The 12,500-nt window shown below is 46.6% G+C and overlaps 1 protein-coding gene across 1 annotated transcript in view; it reads left to right on the top strand.

The window, feature by feature from the left end:
• Window positions 1-12,500, top strand: part of cacna1hb (calcium voltage-gated channel subunit alpha1 Hb) — a 135,816-nt gene that overhangs the window by 25,765 nt on the left and 97,551 nt on the right. Inside the window, exon 3 of the mRNA XM_090194653.1 lies at window positions 11,565-11,676. Coding sequence (XP_090050779.1) covers window positions 11,565-11,676 — 112 coding nt within the window. The remainder of the gene's footprint in view (window positions 1-11,564; window positions 11,677-12,500) is intronic.

Raw genomic sequence — 12,500 nt, 5'->3', positions numbered from 1 at the left:
GTGAAGGAGAGAGGAGAAGAGTGAAGAAGGAGAGAGGAGGAGGAGAGGAAGAAGGAGAAGAGGAGGAGGAGAGAGGAGGAGGAGGAGAAGGTGAAGGAGGGGAGGAGGAGGAGAAGGTGAAGAAGGAGAGAGGAGAAGAGGAAGGAGAAGAGGAGGAGGAGAGAGGAGGAGAGAGGATGAGGTTAGAGGAGGGAAAAGGAGGTGAGGAGAGAGGAGGAGGGAGAGAGGGGTAAGAGGAGGGGAGAGGAGGAGAGGGGGAGAGGAGTGTAAATGTGATAATAGATGTGAGTTGATGAAGGAATCTGTCATTTCATCTCATTAAAATGATTTCTTCTGACATCGCCATGGTTCCTCTTTCTCTCTCTCTCTCTCTCTCTCTCTCTCTCTCTCTGTGCCTCTCTCTCTGTCTGTCTCGCTGTCTCTCGCTGTCTCTGTCTCTCTCGCTCTCTCTCTCTGTTTCTGTCTCTGTCTCACTGGTAACCACACTGACAGTCTGAAAGGTAGCTATGGGGAGCAACTTCACTCTGATGTATATAGGTGGGAATCCCCACTTTAACCCCCCCCCCCCCTCACAGACATCCCATTCTACAGCTGTTACCTTAGAGATGTCTGTAGATGGTTGAGGCTTCTCTGTGTGTGTGTGTGTGTGTGTGTGTGTGTGTGTGTGTGTTTGCTCTGCTCTGGCCAGGGGTGAAGGACGATAGCAGAGAGATGACAAATCAGATTTGATTTATAATGTCACGGCCTGACCTTTTATATCTAGAGAGAGAAAGAGACAGAAGGAGAGAAACATTGCAAATATTGCCCTGGTAGTAAATTTCCAAAAAACGAAAATCCTGATTTTCCAAAAAATTAAATAAAAAGCAGATGTCAGAAACACAAATATAAATTCACAACAAAACCATAATTGAACTAAAAATGACACCTACCTTGGTCTGATCATATCTGCCTTGGTCTGATCATATCTGCCTTGGTCTGTTCATATCTGCCTTGGTCTGATCATATCTGCCTTGGTCTGATCATATCTGCCTTGGTCTGATCATATATGCCGTGGTCTGATCACATCTGCCTTGGTCTGATCATATCTGAGACAGATCCTTACCAAGTACAGGCTGAGTGACCAACAGGCTGATTATCTCTACTCTGTCAGAGAAGCAGAGACAGATCCTTACCAAGTACAGGCTGAGTGACCACCAGGCTGATTATCTCTACTCTGTCAGAGAAGCAGAGACAGATCCTTACCAAGTACAGGCTGAGTGACCACCAGGCTGATTATCTCTACTCTGTGAGAGACAGATCCTTACCAAGTACAGGCTGAGTGACCAACAGGCTGATTATCTCTACTCTGTCAGAGACAGATCCTTACCAAGTACAGGCTGAGTGACCACCAGGCTGATTATCTCTACTCTGTGAGAGACAGATCCTTACCAAGTACAGGCTGAGTGACCACCAGGCTGATTATCTCTACTCTGTCAGAGAAGCAGAGACAGATCCTTACCAAGTACAGGCTGAGTGACCAACAGGCTGATTATCTCTACTCTGTCAGAGACAGATCCTTACCAAGTACAGGCTGAGTGACCAACAGGCTGATTATCTCTACTTTGTCAGAGACAGATCCTTAACAAGTACAGGCTGAGTGACCACCGATTGGCAATAGAATCCGGCAGACATAAAAAGACATGGCTACCCAAAGAGGAGCGTGTTTGTGGTCACGGCATGACAGAGGAGGTAGAAACAGTGACACACTTTCTCCTTTACTGTGATAAATATTAATCACAAAGAGATTCATTATTCACAGAAATTAATACATTTATCCCGCATTTAAACTCATTAAACCCAGAGGAAAAACTAAAAATACTCATGGGGCGAAGGAGCTCCTCTTGCAGCCAAATATGTATTAGCCTGCCACAGCCTGAGGGACACTGGATAACAACATAGTAAACAGTACCTTACTTATTACTACTATCAGTTATTACTATTTATTTTATTATTGTTTATCATTACAATTAGTAGTAGTGGTATGGGGGGTAATGGTGGTAGTGGTATGGGTGGTAATGGTAACAGGTTAGTGATGGTGGTAGTAGTAGTGGTATGGGTGGTAATGGTAACAGGTTAGTGATGGTGGTGGTAGTAGTGGTATGGGTGGTAATGGTAACAGGTTAGTGATGGTGGTGGTAGTAGTGGTATGGGTGGTAATGGTAACAGGTTAGTGATGGTAGTAGTAGTAGTGGTATGGGGGGTAATGGTAATGATAACATGTTAGTGGTAGTAGTAGTGGTATAGGTGGTAATGGTAACAGGTTAGTGATGGTGGTAGTAGTAGTGGTATGGGTGGTAATGGTGGTAGTGGTATGGGTGGTAATGGTAACAGGTTAGTGATGGTAGTAGTAGTAGTGGTATGGGGGGTAATGGTAACAGGTTAGTGATGGTGGTAGTAGTAGTGGTATGGGTGGTAATGGTAACAGGTTAGTGATGGTGGTAGTAGTAGTGGTATGGGGGGTAATGGTAACAGGTTAGTGATGGTAGTAGTAGTAGTGGTATGGGTGGTAATGGTAACAGGTTAGTGATGGTGGTAGTAGTAGTGGTATGGGGGGTAATGGTGGTAGTGGTATGGGTGGTAATGGTAACAGGTTAGTGATGGTAGTAGTAGTAGTGGTATGGGGGGTAATGGTAACAGGTTAGTGATGGTAGTAGTAGTAGTGGTATGGGTGGTAATGGTAACAGGTTAGTGATGGTGGTAGTAGTAGTGGTATGGGTGGTAATGGTAACAGGTTAGTGATGGTAGTAGTAGTAGTGGTATGGGTGGTAATGGTGGTAGTGGTATGGGTGGTAATGGTGGTAGTGGTATGGGTGGTAATGGTAACAGGTTAGTGATGGTGGTAGTAGTAGTGGTATGGGTGGTAATGGTAACAGGTTAGTGATGGTAGTAGTAGTAGTGGTATGGGTGGTAATGGTAACAGGTTAGTGGTAGTAGTAGTAGTGGTATGGGTGGTAATGGTAACAGGTTAGTGATGGTGGTGGTGGTAGTAGTAGTATGGGTGGTAATGGTAACAGGTTAGTGGTAGTAGTAGTGGTATAGGTGGTAATGGTAACAGGTTAGTGATGGTGGTAGTAGTAGTGGTATGGGTGGTAATGGTAACAGGTTAGTGATGGTAGTAGTAGTAGTGGTATGGGTGGTAATGGTAACAGGTTAGTGATGGTGGTAGTAGTAGTGGTATGGGTGGTAATGGTAACAGGTTAGTGATGGTGGTAGTAGTAGTGGTATGGGTGGTAATGGTAACAGGTTAGTGATGGTAGTAGTAGTAGTGGTATGGGTGGTAATGGTAACAGGTTAGTGATGGTGGTAGTAGTAGTGGTATGGGTGGTAATGGTAACAGGTTAGTGATGGTGGTAGTAGTAGTGGTATGGGTGGTAATGGTGGTAGTGGTATGGGTGGTAATGGTAACAGGTTAGTGATGGTGGTAGTAGTAGTGGTATGGGTGGTAATGGTAACAGGTTAGTGATGGTAGTAGTAGTAGTGGTATGGGTGGTAATGGTAACAGGTTAGTGATGGTGGTAGTAGTAGTGGTATGGGTGGTAATGGTAACAGGTTAGTGATGGTGGTAGTGGTATGGGTGGTAATGGTAACAGGTTAGTGATGGTAATAGTAGTAGTGGTATGGGTGGTAATGGTAACAGGTTAGTGATGTGGTAGTAGTAGTGGTATGGGTGGTAATGGTAACAGGTTAGTGATGGTAGTAGTAGTAGTGGTATGGGTGGTAATGGTAACAGGTTAGTGATGGTGGTAGTAGTAGTAGTGTTATGTAGTGGTATGGGTGGTAATGGTAGTAGTGGTATGGGTGGTAATGGTAGTAGTGGTATGGGTGGTAATGGTAACAGGTTAGTGATGGTGGTAGTAGTAGTGGTATGGGTGGTAATGGTAACAGGTTAGTGATGGTAGTAGTAGTAGTGGTATGGGTGGTAATGGTAACAGGTTAGTGATGGTGGTAGTAGTAGTGGTATGGGTGGTAATGGTAACAGGTTAGTGATGGTGGTAGTAGTAGTAGTGTTATGTAGTGGTATGGGTGGCAATGGTAATGATAACATGTTAGTAGTAGTAGTGGTATGGGTGGTAATGGTAACAGGTTAGTGATGGTGGTAGTAGTAGTGGTATGGGTGGTAATGGTAGTAGTGGTATGGGTGGTAATGGTAACAGGTTAGTGATGGTGGTAGTAGTAGTGGTATGGGTGGTAATGGTAACAGGTTAGTGATGGTGGTGGTGGTAGTAGTGGTATGGGTGGTAATGGTAACAGGTTAGTGGTAGTAGTGGTATGGGTGGTAATGGTAACAGGTTAGTGGTGGTGGTAGTAGTGGTATGGGTGGTAATGGTAACAGGTTAGTGGTGGTGGTGGTAGTATCAGTAGTAGTATGGGAGGTAATGGTAACAGGTTAGTGATGGTGGTAGTAGTGGTATGGGTGGTAATGGTAACAGGTTAGTGATGGAGACAGAGAGAGAGAGAGAGTCAGAGAGAGAGAGAGACAGAGAGAGAGAGAGAGACAGAGAGAGAGAGAGACGGAGAGAGAGACGGAGAGATAGAGAGAGAGATTGGAAGCCCTAGAGAGGACGTTCCCTCTTTGTTTCCGTGGAGATAGTGAGACATAGGTGGTTGTGTTGGTTGTGTCTTGGTTGTTTGGTGGTTGTTTGGTAGTTGTGTCCTGGTTGTGTGGTGGTTGTTTGGTAGTTGTGTCCTGGTTGTGTGGTGGTTGTTTGGTAGTTGTGTCTTGGTTGTGTGGTGGTTGTTTGGTAGTTGTGTCTTGGTTGTGTGGTGGTTGTTTGGTAGTTGTGTCTTGGTTGTGTGGTGGTTGTTTGGTAGTTGTGTCTTGGTTGTGTGGTGGTTGTTTGGTAGTTGTGTCTTGGTTGTGTGGTGGTTGTTTGGTAGTTGTGTCTTGGTTGTGTGGTGGTTGTTTGGTAGTTGTGTCTTGGTTGTGTGGTGGTTGTTTGGTAGTTGTGTCTTGGTTGTTTGGTAGGTGTGTCTTGGTTGTGTGGTGGTTGTTTGGTAGGTGTGTCTTGGTTGTGTGGTAGTTGTTTGGTAGTTGTGTCCTGGTTGTGTGGTGGTTGTTTGGTAGTTGTGTCTTGGTTGTGTGGTGGTTGTTTGGTAGTTGTGTCTTGGTTGTGTGGTGGTTGTTTGGTAGTTGTGTCTTGGTTGTGTGGTGGTTGTTTGGTAGTTGTGTCTTGGTTGTTTGGTAGGTGTGTCTTGGTTGTGTGGTGGTTGTTTGGTAGGTGTGTCTTGGTTGTGTGGTAGTTGTTTGGTAGTTGTGTCCTGGTTGTTTGGTGGTTGTTTGGTAGTTGTGTCTTGGTTGTTTGGTAGTTGTTTGGTAGGTGTGTCTTGGTTGTGTGGTGGTTGTTTGGTAGTTCTGTACTGATCTGTAGTGTCACAGTGACAACACAGAAACTGACCCTCTGTTTTCATGGTGAGAGACGGTGGTTCCCATGACAACTAGAATTACGCTCTACTCTCTGTTTGGTCTGGCTCACATACGAACACACACACACACACACACACACACACACACACACACACACACACACACACACACACACACACACACACACACACACACACACACACAGGACACGACATCTTACAGTCTGTAAGGAAGCATTTCACTGTTAGCCTAGACTTTTTGTTTACCAAGAATGTCACAGATAAAATGGGATTTGACAGACCGACACGCACAGAGGGAGAGAGAGACAGACAGAGGAGAGACAGACAGAGGAGAGACAGAGGAGAGACAGGCCGACACGCACAGAGGGAGAGAGAGACAGACAGAGGAGAGACAGAGGAGAGACAGAGAGAGGAGAGACAGACAGAGGAGAGACAGACAGAGGAGAGAGAGACAGAGGAGAGACAGAGGAGAGACAGAGAGAGGAGAGACAGACAGAGGAGAGACAGACAGAGGAGAGAGAGAGGAGAGAGAGAGACAGACAGAGGAGAGACAAACAGAGGAGAGAGAGACAGACAGAGGAGAGAGAGACAGAGGAGAGAGAGACAGAGGAGAGACAGAGGAGAGAGAGACAGACAGAGGAGAGACAAACAGAGGGGAGAGAGACAGAAGAGAGACAAAGGAGAGACAGAGAGGAGAGAGAGAGACAGAGGAGAGACAGGCAGAGGAGGGAGAGACAGAGGAGAGACAGAGAGAGGAGAGAGACAGAGAGAGACAGACAGAGAGAAACAGACAGAGGAGAGAGAGACAGAGGAGAGACAGAGGAGAGAGAGACAGACAGACAGAGGAGAGACAGACAGAGGAGAGAGAGACAGAGGAGAGAGAGACAGAGGAGAGACAGACAGAGGAGAGACAGAGGAGAGAGAGACAGACAGAGGAGAGACAGACAGAGGAGAGAGAGAGGAGAGACAGAGAGTGGAGAGAGAGACAGAGGAGAGACAGACAGAGAGAGACCTAGGAGAGACAGAGAGAGGAGAGACAGACAGACAGAGGAGAGAGAGACAGATGAGAGACAGAGGAGAGACAGAGGAGAAAGAGACAGAGGAGAAAGAGACAGAGGAGAGAGAGACAGGGGAGAGACAGAGAAAGGAGAGACAGACAGAGAGAGAGAGACAGACAGAGGAGAGACAGACAGAGGAGAGACAGAGGAGAGAGAGACAGAGAGAGGAGAGACAGACAGAGAGAGGAGAGACAGACAGAGAGAGACAGACAGAGGAGAGACAGAGGAGAGAGAGACAGACAGAGGAGAGACAGATATAATTTTGATTAATTTAGTGCTGACTCGTTCCTTGACTTTTTCACTCTCTGATGTGAACACAGCCCTCCTCCTGTGTTGTGTGTAATTAAGGTCTGCTCTCATTAATTCTCCCCCCAAAGACTCTCTCTCTGTGGTGGGGGGGGGGACAGAGTGTGTGTTGCTCTGTGTGGTGGGGGGGGGGGGGGGGGGGGGGCAGAGTGTGTGTTGCTCTGTGTGGTGGGGGGGGGGGGACAGAGTGAGAAACTCAATTTTGAGGATTTAACTTTTTTTCACCTCCCCCCTCTCCTCTCATCTCCTCCCTCCTTCCATCCTTCTCCTATCATCTCCTCCCTCCTTCCATCCTTCTCCTCTCATCTCCTCCCCCCTAATCTCCTTCTCCTCTCATCTCCTCCCTCCTTCCATCCTTCTCCTCTCATCTCCTCCCTCCTTCCATCCTTCTCCTCTCATCTCCTCCCCCCTAATCTCCTTCTCCTCTCATCTCCTCCCTCCTTCCATCCTTCTCCTCTCATCTCCTCCCTCCTTCCATCCTTCTCCTCTCATCTCCTCCCCCCTAATCTCCTTCTCCTCTCATCTCCTCCCTCCTTCCATCCTTCTCCTCTCATCTCCTCCCTCCTTCCATCCTTCTCCTCTCATCTCCTCCCCCCTAATCTCCTTCTCCTCTCATCTCCTCCCTCCTTCCATCCTTCTCCTCTCATCTCCTCCCCCCTAATCTCCTTCTCCTCTCATCTCCTCCCTCCTTCCATCCTTCTCCTCTCATCTCCTCCCTCCTTCCATCCTTCTCCTCTCATCTCCTCCCCCCTAATCTCCTTCTCCTCTCATCTCCTCCCTCCTTCCATCCTTCTCCTCTCATCTCCTCCCCCCTAATCTCCTTCTCCTCTCATCTCCTCCCTCCTTCCATCCTTCTCCTGGTTCCTCATCCATAACGACCTCTGCATCAGGGGAGGGAACTCAGTTATTACAGCTAGAAGCCCCTGAGACTGTGTGTGTGTGTGTGTCCATGTGTGTGTGTGTATTCTTTCCGTGTGTGTGTGTGTATGTGCCCGTTTGTGTCTGATGTATGTGTATGTGTTCTTTCTGTCTGTGTGATGTCAGTGTGTGTGTGTGTGTGTGTGTGTGTGTGTGTGATGTATGTGATGTCAGTGTGTGTGTGATGTATGTGTGTCCGTGTGTGTGATGTGTGTGTGATGTATATGTATGTGTGATGTATATGTGTGTGTGTGTGTGTGTGTGTGTGTGTGTGTGTGTGTGTGTATCCCAGACTGATGCTCAGAGCTCTTTGTTCTGTGTCCTTGGCTCCTGCCAGACACTCAACACTTCTACGGCTACCGGGTGTGTGTGTGTGTGTTTCTGTTAGCACTAAGATGTTGTGTCCTGTGTGTGTGTGTTTGTGTGTGTGTGTGTGTTAGCACTACGATGTGTGTAGCAGTAGTATGTATTGTTCTAGTCTCTCAGAAAAATATTTTTTATTTGAGTCTGAGACAACAGATTACTGAGTTACCCCCGGCCTAGACAACAGATTACTGAGTTACCCCGGCCTAGACAACAGATTACTGAGTTACCCCGGCCTAGACAACAGATTACTGAGTTACCCCCGGCCTAGACAACAGATTACTGAGTTACCCCGGCCTAGACAACAGATTACTGAGTTACCCCCGGACTAGACAACAGATTACTGAATTACCCCGGCCTAGACAACAGATTACTGAGTTACCCCCGGCCTAGACAACAGATTACTGAGTTACCCCGGCCTAGACAACAGATTACTGAGTTACCCCCGGCCTAGACAACAGATTACTGAGTTACCCCCGGCCTAGACAACAGATTACTGAGTTACCCCGGCCTAGACAACAGATTACTGAGTTACCCCGGCCTAGACAACAGATTACTGAGTTACCCCCGGCCTAAACAACAGATTACTGAGTTACCCCGGCCTAGACAACAGATTACTGAGTTACCCCGGCCTAGACAACAGATTACTGAGTTACCCCGGCCTAGACAACAGATTACTGAGTTACCCCCGGCCTAGACAACAGATTACTGAGTTACCCCGGCCTAGACAACAGATTACTGAGTTACCCCCGGCCTAGACAACAGATTACTGAGTTACCCCGGCCTAGACAACAGATTACTGAGTTACCCCCGGCCTAGACAACAGATTACTGAGTTACCCCGGCCTAGACAACAGATTACTGAGTTACCCCCGGCCTAGACAACAGATTACTGAGTTACCCCCGGCCTAGACAACAGATTACTGAGTTACCCCGGCCTAGACAACAGATTACTGAGTTACCCCGGCCTAGACAACAGATTACTGAGTTACCCCGGCCTAGACAACAGATTACTGAGTTACCCCCGGCCTAAACAACAGATTACTGAGTTACCCCGGCCTAGACAACAGATTACTGAGTTACCCCGGCCTAGACAACAGATTACTGAGTTACCCCCGGCATAGACAACAGATTACTGAGTTACCCCGGCCTAGACAACAGATTACTGAGTTACCCCCGGCCTAGACAACAGATTACTGAGTTACCCCGGCCTAGACAACAGATTACTGAGTTACCCCGGCCTAGACAACAGATTACTGAGTTACCCCCGGCTAGACAACAGATTACTGAGTTACCCCCGGCCGAGACAACAGATTACTGAGTTACCCCCGGCCTACACAACAGATTACTGAGTTACCCCCGGCCTAGACAACAGATTACTGAGTTACCCCGGCCTAGACAACAGATTACTGAGTTACCCCGGCCTAGACAACAGATTACTGAGTTACCCCGGCCTAGACAACAGATTACTGAGTTACCCCGGCCTAGACAACAGATTACTGAGTTACCCCCGGCCTAGACAACAGATTACTGAGTTACCCCGGCCTAGACAACATATTAGACAGGATGACTCTCTGTCGTGGTTATATTGAATGGATGAGACAGGATGACTCTCTGTCGTGGTTATATTGAATGAATGAGACAGGATGACTCTCTGTCGTGGTTATATTGAATGGATGAGACAGGATGACTCTCTGTCGTGGTTATATTGAATGGATGAGGCAGGATGACTCTGTCGTGGTTATAATGAATGGATGAGACAGGATGACTCTCTGTCGTGGTTATATTGAATGGATGAGACAGGATGACTCTCTGTCGTGGTTATATTGAATGGATGAGACAGGACAGGACCCAGGGTCTGTGGGGGGATGTGAACTCAGACTGATGTATATATGGTCCAGGGTCTGTGGGGGGATGTGAACCCAGACTGATGTATATATGGTCCAGGGTCTGTGGGGGGGGATGTGAACCCAGACTGATGTATATATGTTCCAGGGTCTGTGGGGGGGGATGTGAACCCAGACTGATGTATATATGGTCCAGGGTCTGGGGGGGATGTGAACCCAGACTGATGTATATATGGTCCAGGGTCTGTGGGGGGGATGTGAACCCAGACTGATGTATATATGGTCCAGGGTCTGTGGGGGGATGTGAACCCAGACTGATGTATATATGGTCCAGGGTCTGTGGGGGGGATGTGAACCCAGACTGATGTATATATGGTCCAGGGTCTGTGGGGGGATGTGAACCCAGACTGATGTATATATGGTCCAGGGTCTGTGGGGGGGATGTGAACCCAGACTGATGTATATATGGTCCAGGGTCTGTAGGGGGGATGTGAACCCAGACTGATGTATATATGGTCCAGGGTCTGTGGGGGGATGTGAACCCAGACTGATGTATATATGGTCCAGGGTCTGCGGGGGGATGTGAACCCAGACTGATGTATCAATGGTCCAGGGTCTGTGGTGGGGATGTGAACCCAGACTGATGTATATATGGTCCAGGGTCTGTGGGGGGGATGTGAACCCAGACTGATGTATATATGGTCCAGGGTCTGTGGGGGGATGTGAACCCAGACTGATGTATATATATGGTCCAGGGTCTGTGGGGGACGTGAACCCAGGTATACGTTGCCTTTGGAAGGTATTCAGACTATTTGAATTTTTTCCACATTTTGTTACATGACAACATTATTCTCAAATGGATTAAAAGTTTATAAGGTCTATATGTGTCTTAACTCCTGTCTACACGTGGTTGGAGCGTGTCTCTAGCTGGTATATATTCCCCTCTATATGTGTCCTCCTGTCACTAGCTGGTATATATTCCCCTCTATATGTGTCCTCCTGTCTCTAGCTGGTATATATTCCCCTCTATATGTGTCCTCCTGTCTCTAGCTGGTATATATTCCCCTCTATATGTGTCCTCCTGTCTCTAGCTGGTATATATTCCCCTCTATATGTGTCCTCCTGTCTCTAGCTGGTATATATTCCCCTCTATATGTGTCCTCATGTCTCTAGCTGGTATATATTCCCCTCTATATGTGTCCTCCTGTCTCTAGCTGGTATATATTCCCCTCTATATGTGTCCTCCTGTCTCTAGCTGGTATATATTCCCCTCTATATGTGTCCTCCTGTCTCTAGCTGGTATATATTCCCCTCTATATGTGTCCTCCTGTCTCTAGCTGGTATATATTCCCCTCTATATGTGTGTCCTGTCTCTAGCTGGTATATATTCCCCTCTATATGTGTCCTCCTGTCTCTAGCTGGTATATATTCCCCTCTATATGTGTCCTCCTGTCTCTAGCTGGTATATATTCCCCTCTATATGTGTCCTCCTGTCTCTAGCTGGTATATATTCCCCTCTATATGTGTCCTCCTGTCTCTAGCTGGTATATATTCCCCTCTATATGTGTCCTCCTCTCTCCACATGGTTTGAGCGTGTCTCTATGCTGGTATATATTTCACTCTAAATGTTCCTTGACTCCTGTCTCCACGTGGTTTGAGCGTGTCTCCATGCTGGCTATTCTTCTGAACTGTGTGACGTTGGGAATGTTCCAGCCCTGTGACGACGTTCACTGTCTCAACAACCGCTGCTCTTTCCTACAGGTAAGTTGACTTGCTCTTTCCTACAGGTAAGTTGACTTGCTCTTTCCTACAGGTAAGTTGACTTGCTCTTTCCTACAGGTAAGTTGGCTCCTTACGTACAAATTCCATTCATATTTTTATTTTGGACAGTGAAGCTAACGTTTATATGTCAAATTAGCTTCTATACTCCAGTATTTTGGATAAAGAGAATCAAGGGTTTCATGTGAGACAACAGTTTAACCTCTCTGGGATATGTAGCATCCCACCTCGCCAACAGCCAGTGAAAGTGCAGGGTGCCAAATTCAAAACAACAAAAAATCTCATAATTAAAGTTCCTCAAGCATACAAGTATTTTACACCATTTTAAAGATAAAATTCTCGTTAATCCAGCCACAGTGTCTGATTTCAAAAAGGCTTTACAGCAAATGCACCACAAACGATTATGTTAGGTCACCACCAAGTCATAAAAAAACACAGCCATTTTTCCAGCCAAAGAGAGGAGTCACAAAAAGCACAAATAGAGATAAATTAATCACTAACCTTTGATGATCTTCATTAGATGACACTCATAGGACTTCATGTTACAGAATACATGTATGTTTTGTTCGCTAAAGTGCATATTTATATCCAAAAATCTCATTTTACATTGGCGTGTTACTTTCAGTAGTTCTAAAACATCTGGTGATTTTTGCAGAGAGCCACATCAATTTACAGAAATCCTCATCATAAATGTTGATGAAAATACAAGTGTTACACATGGAATTAGAGATATACTTCTCCTTAATGCAACCGCTGTGTCAGATTTTTTAAAAACGTTACGGAAGAAGCAAACCATGCAATAATCT

This window comes from Oncorhynchus mykiss, chromosome 13 (genome assembly GCF_057628025.1).
Source record: "Oncorhynchus mykiss isolate SJ-2025 chromosome 13, ASM5762802v1, whole genome shotgun sequence".
NCBI classification, from domain to species: domain Eukaryota; kingdom Metazoa; phylum Chordata; class Actinopteri; order Salmoniformes; family Salmonidae; genus Oncorhynchus; species Oncorhynchus mykiss.
Note: the sequence above shows the minus strand (reverse complement) of the source record. Positions and strands in the feature narration are given on the sequence as shown.